At 43.7% G+C, this 22722-nt stretch overlaps 2 protein-coding genes across 3 annotated transcripts in view; both read left to right on the top strand.

Annotated features, from left to right (window-relative positions):
• Window positions 1-22722, top strand: part of LOC144806550 (uncharacterized) — a 365216-nt gene that overhangs the window by 226058 nt on the left and 116436 nt on the right. The window lies entirely within an intron of this gene.
• Window positions 8106-19099, top strand: LOC144806545 (uncharacterized). The gene is made up of 3 exons (XM_078672884.1): window positions 8106-8156; window positions 11414-12112; window positions 19088-19099. The coding sequence occupies exons 1-3, from the start codon at window positions 8106-8108 to the stop codon at window positions 19097-19099; spliced, it is 762 nt and encodes a 253-aa protein (XP_078529010.1).

The raw sequence follows: 22722 nt of genomic DNA, 5'->3' as shown, positions 1-22722 counted from the left end.
TTCTTCGTATGGGTGGCGTGCACCCAATTTTTGCGCCCTTCCAAACGGACGGCAGTTCTCGTGGCAAGGAGGACCTGGAAGGGTCCAGTAAAGCGGGGTTCCAAATTCTTTTTTCGAGCAAAATTGCGAGTAACCACCCAATCTCCGGGTTGGAGCTGGTGGCCTGGACCCTCCGTCTGCGTCGGCAGTGCTTCGTAAACCTGTTGGTGAATTAACCTCAGTTTAGCAGTCAGATCATGAAGATAATCAATCAACATTGGATACTCAAGATTGGAAAATACACCCGGTCTAGGGACCCCCCAAACATTCGCAGGACGGCCGAACACTATTTCATAGGGACTGAGCCCTACTCGGGAGTGTACGGTCGCCCTTGTTGACAACAAAGCAAGGGGCAAAGCGTCAGGCCACGAAAGACCAGTCGTAGCCTGAATCTTAGCCAGTTTGAGTTTAAGGGTGCCATTATACCCCTCAACCAAACCTGCTGACTGGGGATGATTGGCGCTATGGAATTTTTGATTAATTCCAAGGCCCTTACACACACTCTTCATCACACTCCCCACAAACTCACTTCCGTTATCAGACCATACAATCCGAGGCATTCCATACCGAGGGAAGTATTCCTTCAGTAGGATTTTCGCAGTCGACAAGGCTGTATTGTCTTTAAGAGGATAGGCTTCAATCCATCGGGAGAATGCGCAAACCACAACTAAAACGTATTTCAGATTATTGCATCGCTCCATATGGATGAAGTCTAGCTGGATTACTTCAAAGGGATATGAAGGGGGAGCAAAATGGCCAGGAGGTGTGGGGGTCCCCTTACCAGGATTGTACAACATACATATCATGCAATTCTTCACCAATCTCTCAGCACATTTCGTAATACCGTCATTCTTCCACACAGGAGACAACAACTTACAAATACCTTTCGCACTAATATGTGCTAACCCTTGTGCCATTGTCACAACAGCCAGCACATACGCATCTGGCAACATCCACCTCTTGTGCTCCGACAAATCGACCCAACAACCATTCGCATCCAACTTTCCCGTACTCTCTTTCCACTTCGCCTTTTCAGTCTCAGTGGCCTCATTCTGGATTGTTCTCACACTCTCGATAGTGTCCTCACACATACTAGTCTCTGTAGGCCACCTAACCGAACTCGTCACATACATTCTAGTGCTAAGGTTCCGGGCAGTCTCCTTAGCAGTCTCATCCGCAAACGCATTACCACGGCCAACATCATCCGTCACCTTACGATGCGCACTACATTTAACAATCGCTACCTGCTTAGGCAACGTAAGTGCCTCCAAAAGATCATTCACAAGCTGTCCATGCTGAATCTTCGTGCCATGCGACGTCATAAAACCTCTCTCTCTCCACAATCGTCCAAAGCTATGAGCGACGCCAAAAGCATATTGGCTGTCGGTAAACACATTCACACGTTTCCCTTTCGCCAAGACACACGCTCTAGTTAAAGCGATCAGCTTTGCAGCCTGGGCAGAGTTCTGATTCACTCTCGCAGCTTCCACAACAGTATTCAACGTTACCACAGCATACGCAGTAGTCACATCACCATTTGGCAATTTAAAACATGAACCATCCACATACAAAGTTCCATCGGGATCTTCCAAAGGAGTGTTTTTAAGGTCCACTCGACCTTTTGTTTCCTCCTCAGTCCTTAAGTAACAGTCATGCGCTGCTACTTCATCTGACTCTGCACTAATTGGCAATAAAGTCGCCGGGTTCAAAACATTGCAACGTTTTATCTGAATATGACTTGCCAAAAGCGTCAACTCGTACCCAGACAACCTCGCACTCGTCAAGTGCTGAGTCTTCGTACGATTCAAAAGAGTGTCAACTGCATGCGGAACCATCACCGTAAGCATATTATCCATGACCAATCCTGCTGATTGTCGGATGGACACCGCAGCTGCCGCTGTTGCTCTTAAACAACTCGGTAATGCTCTAGCTACCGGGTCCAAGGTCGAGGAAAAATATGCACATGGACGCTGCTTATCACCGAAGGGTTGCGTTAAGACACTCAACGCACAACCTTCCCTCTCGTGAACGTATAGTGTAAACGGCTTGCTGTAGTCAGGAGTACCTAACACAGGAGCCGAACACAATGCATCACGCAGTTCAGAAAAACTTTTCTGACATTCTTCCGTCCATGGTAAAGGAGTTGAAACATCCTTGCACGTAAGAGCCACCAATGGTTTCGCTAACAATGAAAAATTTGGAATCCACTGTCTGCAGTATGACGTGATACCTAGAAAGGCACGCACATCTCTTTGGGTTGTTGGCACAGTCATTCGCGCAATTGCTGCAATTCTCTCTGGGGTCAACCTTCTTCCCTCCTTTGACAATAAGTGACCTAGGTAGGTTACTTCTTGACAACAATATTGAAGTTTAGAAGGTGACACCTTGTGATGTAAGTCACAGAGATGTTGCAACAACGACACCGTAGCGATTTTACAAATGTCCTGAGTATCTGCAGCCACCAATAAGTCATCAACGTATTGGATTAAAGCCGCACCAGCCGGCAACATAAACGCATCCAGTTGACCCTTCAAGGCTTGACTGTAAATCGATGGACTCTCACAGTAGCCCTGAGGAGCACGTTTAAACCGGAAGCTACGGCCACCAAGAGAGAAACCGAAAAGGTCTCTGCTTTCTTCGGCAATCGGAATGCTAAAGAAAGCATTCTTCAGATCGATCACCGAGAACCATGATGCCGAAGCTGGAATCAGAGTCAGTAACGCCGTGATGTCAAGCACAACAGGGAACTGAGGAATTACAATTTTATTTACTTCCCGTAAATCAATAACAAAACGATAAACAGGTGGTTTGGAAGGATAGGTACGTTTCAAAATAGGCAGTACAGGGCTGTTGCACACGTTTCCCCGAGTCTCCTCAATAACATCTTTCTCGATCAGATCATAAATGATCGCTAACAGTGCTCGTTCACCGTCAAGAGAGATTCGATACTGGGGAATACTTGGCAGTCGCACGTTAGATTTCAGCTGAACAACATAAGGGGAGATGTCAAGCAGGCCCACGTCATTGGGACCTGTTGCCCACAAAGATGCAGGAAGAGAACTCAATTCCGGTGGAAGCTTATCGAGAGACAAGTACATTGGAGAGATAACTCTCTCACCCAAAGTAAGCTTTACTCCCGCAGGAGAACAGTACAAAGTCGCATACAAAAGTTTTAGCAAATCCAGGCCCAAAAGATTTTCACCGCAACCAGTGGTCAAAATCAACGGAGCTTTCAGCTCACGAGGCCCAATTGTAAGTGGCAAAGGGCACGAAACCGGATTGCTAACAGGGACGCCAGAGAATCCAACGGAAACATTGGTTAAGCCAGACAAAGGTGCGCCAGGGAGTTTCGAATGCATGATGGAACTTTTCGCTGCACCAGTGTCCAACAGAAAAGGCTCAACGATGCCCGATGTGGCAACTGCGACGTAAGGCCCTCTCTGATCAACCGGAACTGATACTACTCCCTCTCCTTGTCTACGGCTGTCCTAGTAATTACCGTCGTCAGTTCCCTGATCGACGTAATAATCATCTACATTGTACTGCGCAGATCGTCCTTGCGATGATCCACGTTGATCAAAACAATTTTTGGAATTTGACGAATTGTCTGAACGATCATTGGGAGCACCACGACCCCTACCACGTGATGTCTGCTGGGAACCACCACGACCTCCCCTAGATGTGTTACCACTATTACGCTCATTTAGAACAGGACAGTTGAATTTTAAATGACCCTCCTGTCTACAATAGGCACACTGATTGTATCCTAACGAAGATCTTTGCGAAGAGGAGTCATTTCGCAATTGCGACCTATTAGATTGCGACTGCGATCGATTCCGTTGCTGCGAATCATTCTGAGTCGAACGCGGAGGATACGCCTGCTGCAACAACACTTTAGTTTTAAGTTCTTTCGTCTTTTTATCAGCGCGGTCATTCTCTTCTTTCTCCCTATTCTCATAATACTGTGCCGTAGCCAATATTTGAGCAGATGTAGAGACAGCCCACGCACTCTCAGAATTTTTTAATTTGTTGCTCAAGTCAGGCAATAGGTTAGAGACAAATTTATCCACAAACAACCGCTGACCACCCTCAGTACTCATATCCTGACCACTGTGGTCGATAAATGCCTCCTCAAATCTCGTAAAGAAATCAGAGACACTCTCGTCCTTCTTCTGTCGACAAGCTGACAACTTGTCCCAGTTCACCCTCATAGCTGGCATAAGCGTTTTCATCAGGGTAATGATTCTCTGAGGGAGAGCAGTAATGAGCTGTTCAGGCTTAGCCCCACCAGTTTGTCGTGTATCTGCCGCAGTAAGAGCAGCCCAATCACCACCTAATTCGTTTGCATGATCTTCCTGACGAATCTTGGCCCACACCGGTTGCGGTACGACATTGCCAAACAGCATATCGATATCGGCAAGATTCATTATCGTAGCGTCTACGAGCTGCGACAATTCCTTATAGTACCCTGCAGGATTTTTGCGAGGATCAGGCAAAGATTGCTTCACCTGTAAAACTTCTGATCGTTTCCATGGGAAATGTATCCATACTCTCTGGAAATGTGGCAGGACAATAGGAACAGCAGCAGCATCACCTGGCATCCACACGGGTGGAACTTCACGCATGGGAAACTGACCAGACGTATCTAACTGTCTCTCAACATCCTCAACGAACAATGCTTGAGGTATCGGAGAGGGACGGAAAGCTAATAATTGCTCGATGGCACGTCGAACATTGGTACCCACCACCATTCCGCTCGAAAACTGAAGCTGTAAGTTAGTCAAAGCAGTTAATACATCTTCCGATGCATCTGCCGATATTTGATCGCGCAAAACCTTGCACATTTCTTCAAAAACATACCTCTGTGTCGGTATATTGAATTGACTAAACGTATTCAATACCGAACGCGGAGGATTTCTATAGGGATGCAACATCCATGACATTGCCATGTTGTACAACGCCAAAAAACAAGAAAGGGTTTTGACTCCTAAACTCAGCAGGCTGAGCCAAAATAAACCTTAATGAAACTCCACAATTGCCAAAGCTGAGGAACTGATTCTAGACAACTCAATTACAAAAAAGCATACATGAAAAAATATCATGGACACTGGCTTTATAAATTGCACCTTTTTTGCTTTTAATTGTTCAAGAATTGTTTTAGTTTTTTGTTATTTTACTTTTGTGCACGGAAATACAAAAACATGAAGAAATATATATACAATTATATACAAACATGTAACAAACAATTGGATATGTACAGTGATTCAGACAACCTCACAAACAACACATTCATGGCCAACCATTCATCCTATGCCGCATTCATACTGGTCCCAGTGTCAAAGAAAACTTTTTGATATAAACGAAACGATCTCAGTTGTTATGTTTTACAGATTTTACAGTTTGTTAATCAAGGTTTGAAAAGGAGTCAAATAGATCGTAATGCATTGACAAATCAATTCCAGTGTTAATTCACACAGAAGACACGGGACGGGGTCGGTCGACGCGTTTCGAACCCTGTGAGTGCCAGGGTTCTCCTCAGGACCAAAAAGTAACTCTCTACTGTTGGGTCATGGCTCCAGCCGTGAGTAAAATCAGGGATGTTCCAATTAGGTGGAGTGAAGGGTACTGAGATGCAGTGAGTGCTTGTTGCAAGTGGTTTCCTTGGCTGGGTGGGATCAGTCCGTTTGATTGATTTGGGCGCCAAAAACCGCGTGGCCGTGCTCCACGCAGGAACTACAAAGATTCATACAGTTGTCCGCTCCTTCCCCTTCAAACTCCAACCGGTGAATTCTTGAACAATTAAAAGCAAAAAAGGTGCAATTTATAAAGCCAGTGTCCATGATATTTTTTCATGTATGCTTTTTTGTAATTGAGTTGTCTAGAATCAGTTCCTCAGCTTTGGCAATTGTGTAGTTTCGTTAATGTTGTACAACGCGGCACGTTCCCTATTACCAGGAAGCTGACTACGTCTTTGTGGACCGTCCGAATCAGCGGACTCAGAAATAGGTCCAAGAGAATTAGCAAAATTAGCAGCCATTGAAGGGGTACGACGTCGAGTAGTTGGAGAAGTATATGATAGAGTAGAAACAAGAGAAGGAGTAGGAACAGAAGAAGCAGTAGGAGTAAGTAGAACAGGAGCAGTAGCGGGAGCAGGAGGATGTGGAAGTACAAGCGGAGGAGCAGTAGGAACAGAAGTAGACAAAGGAGTAGGAACAGTCGGAAGAACGGGTACAGGTTGAGGAACAGGTTGGGGAACAGGCACAGGAGCAGGGGCAGGGGGAACCACAGGAGCTGCGGTACCCTGTGCGTACGGAGGTGGTGACTTCATAAGATAGGACATTAAAGGATCCTCAACTAATTCCTCCTTCTTATCCGACTCCGTTGGCAAAGCAGGATAACATTTATCTATAGTCATACGCTGAAGCCTGTCAAAAACTTCCTTTTCCTTTTCCTCCTTATCACGCTGAAACTGCTCTGCTTTCTTTACAATGGTAGCAACACCATCTCTCTGATTACGTTTTGTCTGTCTGATCTCTTTCTGTCTGGCTTCTTTGCGCCATAACCGAAAGGCATCAAACATGGCTGGCCTTGACTTTTTCTTGAACAATTTAGCCTCGAGGTTATCTAAAATCGGGGTCTCAAAACTACCATGAGGTGGCCAACTAAGGACACCATCTTTTTTGGTGTAACGAATCCAATATTCATTAAAGGTAATCGGACCTAACCCGTGCTTACTATAGAGCTCATAAGTGGGAGTTCCAACCGGAGGTATCGGACACGAGTCCTCCAGTCGGGAATCCGTACCACAACGTCTGAAACAACTAAACAAAGTACTACGACCAGGCATCTTGCACACTAGCCGAGTTTCACAAACTTCAAGGGTTACGGGATTTACCAAGTCCCAGCAAAGAGCAAAAACCCTCGGTTTTTGGCGGCTGCAGTCGTCAAATATCACAACAAAGAACCAAGTACGAAGAACCACAAATGCAATGGAACCATGCAACAACTAAGCAACCACAACCAAGGACTCTGGGAGCGACCCACAAATACTTAACTCAAAGATCGATGGCGTCACCAGGAAGGCCCGTCAATCGTCTCGCTGTACCAAGGTCTACGCCAGGCGCCAAAACAGGTCTACAGTCAGGGCAGCAGTCCGTCGCAGCCGTCAGGAGGCGGGAATCTTTGCGGGAAAAGTCGTCGGGCCACTTATTTCGACAACAGGATCGATGAAGCGGGGTGCACCTTCCCTCGGAGATTTCACACGAAGTTCCTCACGATCGTCGGGCTTGGACCGGTACCACTGATGCAGCCCCACGTTGGGCGCCAACTGAAGGACTGGGTTATTTAAGACCCAGCGGTGCCAGGGGACAACACCTGAAACCTTCGTGGGTAACCTGTTCCGGCGTACAAATGACAGAGACACTGGACACTTCCTTCGGCGTCAAAGATTCGGGGTTTATTTACTGCAGGGAACACAGAAGTCACGTGAAGTACACAGTCGGTATGTTCGCGGGATCTGATTCAATTTGCTACTGTGGATCGCTCCTTTTTATACACATTTCTCTCATAGGTTAACATGGTACACAAAGGTTTACAACTTGGTTCCCATAATTATCCCCGAGAGGGGTCGCTTTGATGTATTCAAGGTCCGGAACATAAGTACAGAAACATTTGGTGGTTCCCAACTGTAAAAACCCATCTTCCCACCATTAGTATATTCTAATCGGCAGTAAACAGATCGAAGAAGGAACAGAGACAGGTGCAGAGGAAGGCAGGAACAGTGGGGAGATCGGAAAGGGTGTAAAAGGGGTGGTATCGGGAAACACGAGCTACAGGCATCAAAGGGACGTGCCTAATGAGATGCACGGCTGAGACAATAGTCCGGCACGGCAAGATGAGCCTCGAGCGGGGCCATCTGCCTTACAGTATCATCCCCCTCGTCATAAAGACACTTTCAAAGGAAATGTGTCTTCCGCAAGAGTCTTGGGAATCCCAGGGTCGCGAAGCGGACAGCGTCCGTTCGCTGCTACTTGAGGGCAAGAGACAAAATGGATGCCGTATCTAAGATGGAACCCGTGGGTACAGACAGAAACCCACGAAACAAACGAACGGTTCAGGTTAGCACAGCGAAACTGCGCACACCCACTAAACTCGTCATTTGCGGTTCATAGATACCAGACTCGACCATATTCGTGCGAGTCGAAAACACCACTTACGATCGTCACGGAACCTCAGAGCAGAAGGCCACAAAATACAAGGGAAACAGAGGGCAGAAAGGCACGAAAGACAAGGGGAAAACGAGTGAAACAGGGCATATGGCCACAAAAAATGAGGGAAACAGAGGGCAGAAGGGCACAAAAAACAAGGGGAAAACGAGTGAAACAGAGAGCAGAAGGCCACAAAAAACAAGGAAAACAGGGCAGAAGGGCACGAAAAACGAGGGAAACAGAGGGCAGAAGGGCACGAAAAAGAAGTGGAAAACGAGTGAAACAGGGCAGAAGGTCACATAAAAAGAGGGAAACAGAAGGCAGAAGGGCACAGAAAACAAGGGGAAAACGTGTGCAACAGAAGACAGAAGGCCACAAAAAACGAGGGAAACAGGGCAGAAATGCACAAAAAACGAGTGAAACAGAGGGCAGAAGGCCACAAAAAATGAGGGAAACAGAGGCAGAAGGGCAAGAAAAATGAGGGAAACAGGGCAGAAGGGCACAAAACAAGGGGGAAAAGAGTGAAACACAGAGCAGAAGGCCACAGAAAACAAGGGAAACAGGGCATAAGGGCACGAAAAACAAGGGGTGAACGAGTGAAACAGAGGGCAGAAGGGCACAAAAACAAGGGGAAAACGGGTGGAACAGAGGGCAGAAAGGCACAAAAAACGAGGGAAACAGAGGGCAGAAGGGCACAAAAAAAGGGGAAAACAAGTGAAACAGAGGGCAGAAGGGCACAAAAACAAGGGGAAAACGGGTGGAACCGAGGGCAGAAAGGCACAAAAAACGAGGGAAACAGAGGGCAGAAGGGCACAAAAAACGAGGGAACAGAGGGCAGAAAGGCACAAAAAACGAGTGAAACAGGGCAGAAGGGCACAAAAAACGAGTGAAACAGAGGGCAGAAGGGCACAAAAAACAAGGGGAAAACGAGTGAAACAGAGAGCAGAAACCACAAAAAACAAGGGGAAAACGAGTGAAACAGAGGGCAGAAAGGCACAAAAAACGAGTGAAACGGAGCGCAGAAATGCACAGTATGGGCTCTGATGAAATTAGGCTTAAAGTCAATGAAACTGGGCGTGCGGGGGTCTCTCGGAAAAATGCGCGAGTTGCTTTGGGTTCAGTAGCTCACGACGATTTTCACTGGCCAGAAGTAGCTCTGACTACGCAAAAGGTTGGAGACCCCTGGTTTAGGCATAGTCCTCGCAGCACACAATAGATTTGCTTGAGGCAGAGGCCAAAACTCAAAAGTCAGGAAACCAGATACAAGTAGGTGGTAACTCAGGGCAGGGGAAAACGCCTGTTGTCCGTGGAGGAGTCATTCCCTTCCCAGAAATCTGCATTACAAATTAATTAATAGTATATAGTTTTTTAATATCTGTTTGGTGCCAGTCCATATGACTTTCAAATCTGCCTTTGGGATTCTATGTTGCAACTCCATAGGGTACATGTATCCTTTGTGAACTTAATAAAATGTTGAAAATTCTACAAAACCTCACTCCTACATCCAAGTACTCTCATGCTACCATTCTGCGCTCTGTCTGAAAAACAGCTCAGCATATTAAAAATTCTGCATTGATTTGGCTTGTAAATTATATTTTTGGAAATGTACATTAACTATTTAATTTTAATACTATAGGTGATTGAAATTACGGACGAAGAAAGCAAGATTTAGCACTAAGCAACTGAATGTCAGTGCCATAAGAAGGATTATTTTGAAAAACTGAAGGACATCCAGCATTCTACGTTTAAACAATTTCCAAAAATCTAAGTGTGGCGAGGAAAGTACTATACCTGTAAGTGAAGTCTTTAATTTTGCATTTCATTAACCCAGAGCAAAGCCATATCTGTGCACACAGCATCAGAAATAATGTAGAAAGACCGCTTCAGCATCCTCATCTGAAATATTATCAGAAAGACAAATTGCCTCAGCATGACAGAATAACGTTCATCTAAAGCATCATGTAATTCTAGAGAGGAAGCACACACTACATAAAAGAAAGTTACAACTAAAGGTTTCTTCTGGATACCATCAAAGAAAAGACGCTGAAAGAAGACTCCGAAGCTGACACGTTAACAACCAAAAGATTGGAAAATCACCTTTGTTCAACAACCGTTTTTAACCAGTTACGCAAGTTTGAGACTATCTGCCTCGGGATATAAAACACCTTCACCCGCTCTGCTCTTTCTTGCGAAAACCTTAAAAATTCACCACTTTATTGTGTTAATGACCATCTCAGATTGTTTCCTTTTTATTGTGTACTGTTCTGTAGTTCTATGTAAATCGCCTCAACATTATCTGTTGTGCAGGAGTGATATGTAAAACTGTTAAATATAAAAATGGATTAAAGGAGCACTGTTGCGCTATATCTAATGTAAATATATCCTCATCCTCAGAACTACAAACCTTAAACTTACCCCAAACATAGAAAGGGTAGAAGGAACTGATGTTCTCCGACTAATGATCCACAATAGTACTCTGCACGTTCTAACGCCCTCAGTTACTGCCATTACACCAGTGCAAAAAGGTACTTATCAGTTTAATCATTAAATATCAGACTAAAACCTTACTACTGCATTGCTAAGAACCTATAGAAATAGATTTGAGAAAAACTTCAGTCACAAATTAAGTTGCTGCCGGAGAGGCTATTACCTAAAGACTATTATCTGTTAGAAAGATTTCAACAGGTGTTACAGGACTGCTTCCCGACGTTTTTTGCTCAATTCAAGTGTTGAGAAGATTACACACAATTTCTTTTAGAGATAAGTGCTGAACATTATCTAAACAAACCCGACTCTAAAATCGAGGCTAAATAACCGAAGTTAGGGAAAAAAGTTACCTGTGCCCAAAAAGATGCAGCCATAAATCTTATCTCACAGAATTTGACAGAATGCACACAGGGGAAAACCACTCTCAGTGCAAAGTATGCCAAAAAAGTTTCAGGCGTAAATCTTATCTCACTGAACATATGAAAATCCACACTGGGGGAAAACACTCTCCGTGCAAAGTATGCCAAAAAAGTTTCAGGCATAAATCTTATCTCACTGAGCATATGAGAATCCACACTGGGGAAAAACCTTTTCAGTGCTCTGAATGCCAGAAAAGCTTTAGAGTCAAAGCGAGTCTATATCAACATGCATTAACCCACTCTGTGGGAAAACATTATCAGTGCTCTGAATGCCCAAAACATTTCAAACTTAAATCACTTCTAACTGCACATGTGAGATTCCACACTGGGGAAAAACCTTATCAGTGCTCTGAATGCCAGAAATGTTTCAATGAAAAAAGACATCTCACGTTGCATATAAGAACCCACACTGGGGAAAAACCTTATCAGTGCTCCGAATGCCCAAAAGATTTCAAACTTAAATCACTTCTAACTGCACATGTGAGATTCCACACTGGGGAAAAACCTTATCAATGCTCTGAATGCCAGAAATGTTTCAGTGACAAAAAAAGACTCACTAAACATTCAAGGACCCACACTTGGGTAAAACGTTATCAGTGCACTGAATGCGACAAATGTTTCAGTGAAAAAAGCAGTCTCGCTCAGCATATAAGAACCCACACTGGGGAAAAACCTTATCAGTGCTCTGAATGCCACAAATGTTTCCGTCAAAAAAGCAATCTCACTGAGCATATAAAAATCCACACTGGGGAAAAACCTTATCGGTGCTCTGAATGCCAGGTATGTGTCAGGCAAAAAAGGGATCTCACTCAGCATATAAGAATCCACACTGGGGAAAAACCTTATCAGTGCTCTGAATGCCACAAATGTTTCAGTCAAAAAAGCAATCTCACTAAGCATATAAAAATCCACACTGGGGAAAAACCTTATCAGTGCTCCGAATGCCAGATATGTTTCAGTGTAAAAGACAGTCTCACTAAGCATATAAGAATCCACACTGGGGAAAAACCTTATCAGTGCTCCGAATGCCAAAAATGTTTCATACAAAAATCTACTCTCACTGATCATGTGAAAATCCACACTCGAGAAAAAAAATTATCAGTGATCTAAATGTCAGAAAAGATTCAGAGGTAGAGATGGTTACAAGCGCCATAAGAAAACACACCATCAAAATAATCAGTTCTCCGAATGCCAGAAAAGCATACATTTTAAACTCAATCTCACTCTACATGAGCAGACGCACACAGGGGAAAAACATTACCAATTTCTGTGAATGCTAGAAATTCCTATTTGATAGGCACAGCCTCACTAACCATAAGCGACTCCATACTGATGAAAAACCTTATGAGTGCTCTGAATGTCAGAAAAGCTGCAGATAAAAACGCTATTTCACCATGAGAAACTCCACACTAGAGAAAATCCTTATGCCATAAAAGGTTGAATCTGAAAGACAGTGTTATGCTTTATGAGCGATCTCACTCTGGGGAAAAACCTTATGAGTGCTTGAAATGCAAGCAATGTTTTGGGTACAAATTACTTCTCACTTGACATGAGCGAACTCACACGGGGGAAAAAAGCCTTATGTGTGTTCTGAATGTCAGATACGGTTTAGTCTTGAATACAATGTCATTTCACATGAGAGAATTCACACTGGACTAAAGCCATATACAGGAGGGGAAAGCCAGAAACGTTATACTCAGAAAGGAGATATCACTAAACATGAGAAATGCATCCACACCAGGTGAAAAGTAAGGCGTATCTTGAGTTGCAGAAAAGCTTCTAACAACCTGACTTTACATGAGAGAGCACATATTGTAGTTGCAATAGAATTCATCAAGAAACTCTTGCAGGATAACTTGGGCTGCCCGCCTGCAACCTCCAAAGAAATTTCAGGCCTGGAAATATTTTTCATTGCAACAGAATCCACAATTTGAGTATCTGAAAGTTACAAAACTCTCAAGGTCTTTACTTTACACAGAGAAGTGTTAGTGCTTGCAAAAATCAACTAATTGCCCAAAAAATCACCATAATAATGTCTTAAATTTTACTCCACCCAAAAGGTTTCTACTCACCCTTGTTTCTCAACATATGACTGATATCTATTTTTTCATGATAAGATTAAGCCTATGCGGAGTTCCTCAGTGAGGAACTCCGCAAAGTGACATAAAAACTCTGGCGGTCTACGCGGAGTTCCGCAAGCAGCGGAGTGCGTAAGGGTCATGCAATTTGTGGTGATTTCATCCCATGTCGGAGGATCATTTGGCCCTTCTCTTCCAGGAAGTTATGGATCTCTTTGTCAAACGCGTCCCTGTGCCAGAAGTAGGTCGGGGTTGCTACTCCCACTACTTCTTGGTACCCAAGAAGGACAAAGGCCTGCATCCTAGCTTAGTTCTCAGGGACATCAAGTTGTTAATCTTGGCTCAGGTCTTATCTGCCTTCGACCCTGGAGATTTGATGGTAGCGTTGGACTTGCAGGACACTTACTTTCACATCCCCGTCTTGCCTGCCCACCGGCATTACCTATGGTTCACGGTAGGCCACCCGCATTTTCAGTTTACCACGCTTCCCTTTGACCTTACCAGCCACCCCCTCCCCCGGGTGTTCACGAAAGTGATGGCGGTGGTCGCAGCTCATCTGCGCAGATCAGGGGTTCCAGTCTTCCCCTATCTCGACGACTGGCTGTAGAAGGCTCCCACCTCCAGACTACGACGGACTTCCTGCATTTGCAGGGGTTCTCAGTTAACGTGCTGAAGTTGCACCTGATTCCATCCGATAAGCTCCTTTTCATCTGAGCCGTTCTGGACACAACACAGTTTTGGGTCTATCCTCCCTAGCTGCAAGTCCAGTATATTGGGGCTATGATACCGATGTTTCAGCCTCCATCCCGGTGTTCGGTGAGAATGACCCTGAGACTGCTGGGCCTCATGGCCTCCTGCATCCTGCTGGTGCATCATGCCAGATGGCATATACGTGCTCTGCATTGGGACCTGAAGTTTCAGTGGGCGCAGCACCAGGGGAATATTTCCGATGACATTCAGATTACGGAGGGGACTGCAAGTCAGTTGCAGTGGTGGTTCACGAACTAGGATTGGGTAAACAGCAGATCCCTCTACCTTCTCCAACCTGAGTTCACAGTAGTGACGGATGCGTCACTCCTGGGTTGGGGCAGCCATATGGGAATGGTAGAGATCAAAGACCTCTGGTCTCTGGCGGAGTCCAGGCACCACATCAACCCTCTGGAGCTCCGGGCGATTCATCTTGCACTGAAGGCATTCCTTCTTTCTGTCAAAGGAAGAGTGTTGCAGGTGTTCACGAACAACACCACCGCCATGTGGTACTGCAACAAACAGGGCAGGGTGGGGTCGTGGACCGTATGTCAAGAGGCTGTTCGCCTTTGGACATGGCTGGAACATCAGGGCATATCTCTGGTAGTTCAACACTTAACAGGTTCACTGAACGCAATTCTTACACTGGGAAGGAAACAAGCTCCCGGGGACCGGTTTCTGGCATTACAGCCGTCTTCGGCCCGGTTTGCTTGAATCCTGATGGTGCAATGAGCAAGGGTCTCACATCTGAGAATACCCTTCCACGCTTAGGGTGGACAAAAATATTTACAACAAGGGGTGGTGAGGGACAGAGTCTCTGAATTAAGCAGAAAGCTCTCACCCAGTCAAGAGATCAGGGCTAGATCCAACACCGTTTTTTAGCTCACTGCACCATCCCAGTTTCAGAACCTGGCTGTATGCAAATTAGTCTGTTCCTGTCCCAGTGCATGATGGGAACAGGGCAAACCAAACTACTAAAGCCAATTCTTACACTGGGAAGGAAACAAGCTCCCGGGGACCGGTTTCTGGCATTACAGCCGTCTTCGGCCCGGTTTGCTTGAATCCTGATGGTGCAATGAGCAAGGGTCTCACATCTGAGAATACCCTTCCACGCTTAGGGTGGACAAAAATATTTACAACAAGGGGTGGTGAGGGACAGAGTCTCTGAATTAAGCAGAAAGCTCTCACCCAGTCAAGAGATCAGGGCTAGATCCAACACCGTTTTTTAGCTCACTGCACCATCCCAGTTTCAGAACCTGGCTGTATGCAAATTAGTCTGTTCCTGTCCCAGTGCATGATGGGAACAGGGCAAACCAAACTACAAAAGCCAATTCTTACACTGGGAAGGAAACAAGCTCCCGGGGACCGGTTTCTGGCATTACAGCCGTCTTCGGCCCGGTTTGCTTGAATCCTGATGGTGCAATGAGCAAGGGTCTCACATCTGAGAATACCCTTCCACGCTTAGGGTGGACAAAAATATTTACAACAAGGGGTGGTGAGGGACAGAGTCTCTGAATTAAGCAGAAAGCTCTCACCCAGTCAAGAGATCAGGGCTAGATCCAACACCGTTTTTTAGCTCACTGCACCATCCCAGTTTCAGAACCTGGCTGTATGCAAATTAGTCTGTTCCTGTCCCAGTGCATGATGGGAACAGGGCAAACCAAACTACAAAAGCCAATTCTTACACTGGGAAGGAAACAAGCTCCCGGGGACCGGTTTCTGGCATTACAGCCGTCTTCGGCCCGGTTTGCTTGAATCCTGATGGTGCAATGAGCAAGGGTCTCACATCTGAGAATACCCTTCCACGCTTAGGGTGGACAAAAATATTTACAACAAGGGGTGGTGAGGGACAGAGTCTCTGAATTAAGCAGAAAGCTCTCACCCAGTCAAGAGATCAGGGCTAGATCCAACACCGTTTTTTAGCTCACTGCACCATCCCAGTTTCAGAACCTGGCTGTATGCAAATTAGTCTGTTCCTGTCCCAGTGCATGATGGGAACAGGGCAAACCAAACTACAAAAGCCAATTCTTACACTGGGAAGGAAACAAGCTCCCGGGGACCGGTTTCTGGCATTACAGCCGTCTTCGGCCCGGTTTGCTTGAATCCTGATGGTGCAATGAGCAAGGGTCTCACATCTGAGAATACCCTTCCACGCTTAGGGTGGACAAAAATATTTACAACAAGGGGTGGTGAGGGACAGAGTCTCTGAATTAAGCAGAAAGCTCTCACCCAGTCAAGAGATCAGGGCTAGATCCAACACCGTTTTTTAGCTCACTGCACCATCCCAGTTTCAGAACCTGGCTGTATGCAAATTAGTCTGTTCCTGTCCCAGTGCATGATGGGAACAGGGCAAACCAAACTACAAAAGCCAATTCTTACACTGGGAAGGAAACAAGCTCCACCCCCCTTTTGTAAATCGATTTTGGCCACTATAGGTGTGGCAGGGTATGCTCAGACATGAGTCCCTTTCTCACTGCTCCATCAGGATTCAAGCAAGCCGGGCCGAAGAGGCTGAAATGCCAGAAACCGGTCCCCGGTAGCTTGTCTCCTTTCTGGTAAAGAATTGGCTTGGTAGTTTAGTCTGCCCTGTTCCCATGATGCACTGGGACAGGAACAGACTAATTTGCATACAGCCAGGTTCTGAGCTGGGATGGGGCAGTGAGCTAAAAAACGGTGTTGGATCTAGCCCTGATCTCTTGACTGGGTGAGAGCTTTCTGCTTAATTCAGAGACTCTGTCCCTCACCACCCCTTGTTGTAAATATTTTTGTCCACCCTAAGCGTGGAAGGGTATTCTCAGATGTGAGACCCTTGCTCATTGCACCATCAGGATTCAAGCAAACCGGGCCGAAGACGGCTGTAATGCCAGAAACCGGTCCCCGGGAGCTTGTTTCCTTCCCAGTGTAAGAATTGGCTTTTGTAGTTTGGTTTGCCCTGTTCCCATCATGCACTGGGACAGGAACAGACTAATTTGCATACAGCCAGGTTCTGAAACTGGGATGGTGCAGTGAGCTAAAAAACGGTGTTGGATCTAGCCCTGATCTCTTGACTGGGTGAGAGCTTTCTGCTTAATTCAGAGACTCTGTCCCTCACCACCCCTTGTTGTAAATAGCTTAGTTTATAGTCTTCTTTTCTTTTTTATAGAAATTATTTCACATTGTTAATTGGATCTGCATGGCTAAACACTTATAAGGTCCCAAAGGCATGACCTATTGACTATGACAAGGCTTGTTATTGATTGAGTACATTGAGCAGCAGAACTTTTGATTAAGTCCTGAAGAATGCCACAAATACCTCTTTGGAGGGAATAGGCTGAAACATGTTGACCTCTTATTGTAATTGTAATTGTAAATGCATTTATATAGCACATAAATCACCCGAAGGTCTAGGAGCGCTTGCAGATCCTCACAGCAGGGACAGTGGTCGAATGATTAGAAGATTATTGACTCTAACAGTGCATATATATTTCTCCCACAGTGTCCTGTTGTTAATCCTGGCCCAGGTGCGTACAAATAATGGAAACCACATACCCTTTAGCAAGTTTTAACTTTCACTCTGCTGCCCACACTACCCTGAGCTCATTATTGTGGTATTTAGTATACCTTTCTGTATAACAAAATATGCCTGAACTCCATCCTCTCAGTGAGGGGGTTGTTTCATGGTGCAAGGAGATTCCCAATAAGGAAGCATGCCAACTATGGTGGGTGAGGGAAATCATCCTTTTAAAGGGATATTGCATCTTACCTAGCTCTTCATTTGCAACAGTAATCCTCAGAGACCCAAGGGTTTCTTGATTGTGGTAGGAATACATTTTTACCCCTTCACTCTACGTTCAAGCACAGACCATTGCATGAAATGTTGTGATCTATGTAGGGAAATTACTCTGTACACTGATAATATGTGTTAAAATAACAGAAAGTTGATAATCGCATTTAATAACTTCTCATACCTGGATTTATCTAGAAGAGAAGCCTGTTAATTCTAGCAGATTTGTGATACCACAAGGTATAAGAAATTAGGGGATCTTTATCTGATATCTTTATCAGTAAATTATCTGAAATTATTGAACATAAACTTTTGCAAGTATTATTTCTAAAGATTAAGGAAGTTCTATATTGGTCTTTTCTGAACTAACCCCAGTGCGTATGACTACAATAACCACCGCTCTCAAATCAATATTGTGCTTGGTTTTAGTGAGAAAGCTAAATGATCTAGGAGAAACCAGGACTGCGCATCAGTATTTTTCTTAGGAAACTTCAAGTTAGAGTGAAAAACACTTTTTAGAACGCCCCAAAAATTGTGATAAAGATATTTCAATATGTTTGACGAAAAGAATAGGTACATTTCTTGACAATATTGAAATGGGAAATAACAGGAACAAATATTTACACAACATTACAAAAATATTAGACTACATTGCAGCAATATAGGAAATATTGAGGTTCATGTACTAATAATCCATTTGGTAAAAAGTGGTTACTTGTAGAGTCAGCACACTACTTTGTCTGTGATTGCTTTTAAATGAAGAGATTTTTTAATGCACCCCATTTTACTTTCAGATTCACAAATGTCCCCTTGGGTTACTAACTCTTGTTACTGTTTTTCAGCCCAAATATAGTTTCAAAGCTCAATATATACCTTAACGTTGTATTAAATGTTCAGAATGAAAACTATTAACATTCCCCTTCCAAATTCTGAATTGTAACCGTGTGCATTAATGAACCAGTGGTTATTGCTCATTTTTCTCAATTCCCTCAAATTAAGTTTTCTAATAATGTTAGTTCAATGATAACCGGTGCATGTACCTATTTAGTGTTAGTGTTGCTTCAGCTCAAATAATAACCATCACACATAACTCTTACACAATAATTAAAGACAGAATTACTGACATCCAGCTTTAATGTTTTATTAAATATATTTGCAAATGTTGTCACTTAAACAGGAAAGCAGCTAAAGCAGTCTCTGGACATAAAATAGGATGTAATCATAATCTTTAGATACATTTTCTGAGTTTCAGGAACAATGTGTGTCTTCTTGGTTTACCCTAAACCACTATAATAAACATATTCAATGCTTTTAGATTTGATCTGTTTGTACTGGTTTCTATTGCAGACAATAATCTAGATTAAGACCAAGGACCAATTCCACCCATGACTTTTCAAATCTATTTTTCATTGATCTCTTTTAGTATTATTGCAAATACAACTGTAATAGAACTGATCTGAGAGATGGACCTTCAAGTATTATGCTTAGTCAATTATTGAACAAACTGTGGAGTTAAAATCTGAATATATTAGATCCACAAGCATTGCCTTACCACTGTATGTTCCATCAATAGACTACTTATCAACACATTTTCTCTAAGTACAATTCACTCATCTTCTATTTTCCGCGGAGCTCGTGCTGGGTCTATTTGAACTCTTTTAAAATATGACGTTTAAATGTCCAAAGTTCAGGAATTCTAGTTTCAAGCCTTGTCAAACCAAATGAATGCTACCCCAAAAGATGCCCTTCTGTGCCTACATTTTATTGTGCACCATGGTTCAGAAATGGCATGTGTTTGCTTTCGGAGGTAAAATTCTAAACATATTTATTGTTGTTGCCAATCAAAACATTATCACTAATTGGGAAGAGAACAAAAAGTGGTCTTGTAATGCTTTCTGGAATGGGAAGTGTTAATCAAAAATGTGATTGAATTCAAGTTTAGGTGACAATTTTACAAAAGTGTATGGATTTTGTGTATATTTAAAATTGTTGATCTCCAAAATGCCTAAATCAATAAATTGAATTGAAATGCAAGTTTATCATTTGAATCCTATTGTTGGAAAAGATGTGATTTTGAGCCCCATGAGGTGGTTCCTTTCCAGAAAGCATTCAGGGAGTCAAATAATGCGGAGGAGGTTAGAATATTTCAATTGAATTCTAATTACATATGAAATGTTCATTGTTCAATATATTTCTCTTAGTTTTTTAATGTAAGGACTTTATTGCTTAAGGAAAATAATTAGTATTTGTTTTTCTATATGTAGGAAGCATTACATTAATGAAATCACTGTATCCCACCTTCTTTGTTTCCTTTCATGTTCTTTATGAACGTTTCTATTGTTGAACTTTAAAGATTGCCCGAAATTAGGAATTGTGTTCTACATAACTTTGCTGTGTTACAGTATGTTGTTTTTTATGTACTACTTTTGTCTCTTAGGTTTATGGCAACTGATGTTTTGTTTTGCTTTAATAATCAGCTTATGTTTATTAGGTTTTATTATTCAATAAAATGTTTTAAACACAATAAATGGTTGTTGATATGTATTGTATGTATTTACAACTGCAGCATTTTTATTGTATAGGCAGGGTGAGGTTTGGGCAGGTGATTAGGGGTACATGTAAGGTTGGAAGTAGGGGGAACAAAGCATGTAAATTGTGTGGACTGTGACTCCTGGAGTTATTTTGAGTGATACCATGCTACCCTGTAAATGAATCCCCTAGTGATTATTATCAACAAACTTTATTCGGTTTTATAAAAGAAAAACATCTTCCAAGTTACAGATTGACAAATATAATATGTCTAAGTTAATCAGAGCACAAGATAAAAATTCATGAATTACAGTACAGCTTGACCGGAGTCTAACAGCAACCCGTAAAAAGTTAAGCGTATGCAAAAACAGTGTCATTAGAGAGCAGTTGTTAAAAGATAAGAGCTGGTCTCGCCATCCTAAAACCCTCTTTTTTGAGAATGGGAATAATAAATAACTTTCTAGGGACAGCATAAAAACTACAAAACATTAAAAAAGTGCATCATGTCCTGAGGAGACTCACCTTTGCAGCCACAGGGAATGAGGTACAAGGCCTCTGTGGGAGCCGCAAGGGTGTGCCAAGAGGTAATGGAAGAGGTTGAGCCGAAACTGGGTCAATAGAAAACAATCATGGATGCTTTTAATCCCTAGAAGATAAGGTTCATTGGTTGGTACAGTTTTTAACACAATGTACTTACGCACACTAGGCTTACACAGCTCATTTCCCTCTCTATCACAGCAGCTCATTCTTAAAAAACACTCTTTGACCAGAGCAAGGTCCCTCTTACATATGCTCTCAGGGTTAGCAAATAGTTCCTACCTACCCTGGAGAGGCCAACTCTTATATACTGGAGCCATCAGATGCTTGAGACAAGGGCAAGTGAAAGGCATTCCCATAGGACATCTTTGCTAAGTGTATTTTCTTAATTAGCCCAAATACTAAGCCGCAATGCCAGGGGACGGAAAGCCAGTACATCTGAGAGGAAAGGCATCCCCAACTCTCCGTGCACGACATAAAACGGGGTGCTTTGTGGGACAGAAAAGGCCCATCGCAGGAAAGAGTTTTCAGCACTTTGCACTGCCCCTACCCCAATGTGGCCCCATACCTCACTCGCATGTATAACCTTTGAAATATATTTGGCTTCATATATCTTCAAAAGATCCGCTATTGGCTTCCCTCCCACTCTGCTGGCAAAGTTAAAAACAGCTGCAAAAGCTTTCACTATATCCCCTTTCTTCCAAGTAAGCAAAGGGCACCAACTCAAGGAATTGTCAAACACAACTCCCAAATAGGAGAAAACATTGGTCTTCGGTATTGCGAAAGTCCGAATTTAAAAGTGAGCTGCTTAGCTTTACGAGGTCCTACTTGCATAATAAACGACTTGGAATGATTAAACCAAAGGTCCAAGTCCTTCATAAAAAGGGCAAAGGAATTCAGAAGAAGTTGTAGGCACCTAGCTGTCCTCGCAAAGAGGACTGCGTCGTTCACGTATAGAGGACTGGCAGGCTACGCTTGCCTACCTGGGGACAATCCGCATTTGTGGCCAAGAGGGCCTCTCTAAGGAATTAATATATAGGTTAAAAAGAAAGGATGCTAACATGCACCCTTGACACACCCCTCTCTTGATGTCAAGCTGACTGGACACTTTCAGATCCTTTGAATCGCGGACAACCGCGATTGAATCACGGTGAAGATCCCTCAGAAATAAAATGATGTTACTGTCAATGCCAATGGAGGACATCAACTGCCACAGCTTGGACCTATTAACCCAGTTGAATGCTGAGGACAGGTCCATGAAGGCTAGGTATATGGGGCTGGAACGAGCCAGTGTATTTGTTCAGAACTATGTACAGGTTTAAACACTGTTCCACAGTGGAACGACCTGGGCGAAAGCCGTATTGGATACTGGATAAAAAGTGGTTTTCATCAACCTAGGATACAAGTGTGTCAAGTACCATGCGGCCCACCACCTTCACCACAGAGTCCAGAAGAGAAATGAGCCTATAACAATAGGTACTATACCGATCTCCCTTTTTAAATACTGGGACTATATCAAGGCCAAGAATCTGGGCGGCCAACCTGGACTGCAGCATTGATAACAGTTTGGAGGACAGGCACCCAGGTTTCCACGTGGGCGATGTAGAGATATGGCGGGATCTCATCTGGCACGGGGGCCTTGTTTTTAGACAGAGCCATAATACCGGCTCTCACCTCTTGCGTGGTGAAAATAAGTTCCGACTTGCCTTCCACCCTTTCCTGCCCCTCAGTTGGCGGGGTATCCGACTGGAAGATACTCTCGAAATGATGTACTCAATTGTGCTCAGTGACATGGGCATCCAGTAATTTAACATTATTCCCATATAGAAATGGGCTGTTAATTATGCCCCAGAACTTTGAGCTATTACACAGTGTACTAGCCTCCACAAAATCGATCCAGGCCTCCATCTTCTGGT

The sequence above is a fragment of the Lissotriton helveticus genome (genome assembly GCF_964261635.1).
Source record: "Lissotriton helveticus chromosome 1_1 unlocalized genomic scaffold, aLisHel1.1 SUPER_1_unloc_84, whole genome shotgun sequence".
NCBI lineage: Eukaryota > Metazoa > Chordata > Amphibia > Caudata > Salamandridae > Lissotriton > Lissotriton helveticus.
This window is presented reverse-complemented; position numbering and strand designations above follow the sequence as displayed.

Excerpts from the sequence above, each read along its gene's own strand:
- LOC144806545 (XM_078672884.1), top strand. The coding sequence starts at position 8,106 with ATGGAACCCGTGGGTACAGACAGAAACCCACGAAACAAACGAACGGTT. Across the intron at positions 8,157-11,413 it reads GAAACAAACGAACGGTTCAG|TGCTCTGAATGCCCAAAACA; the intron begins GTTAGCACAGCG and ends AAACATTATCAG.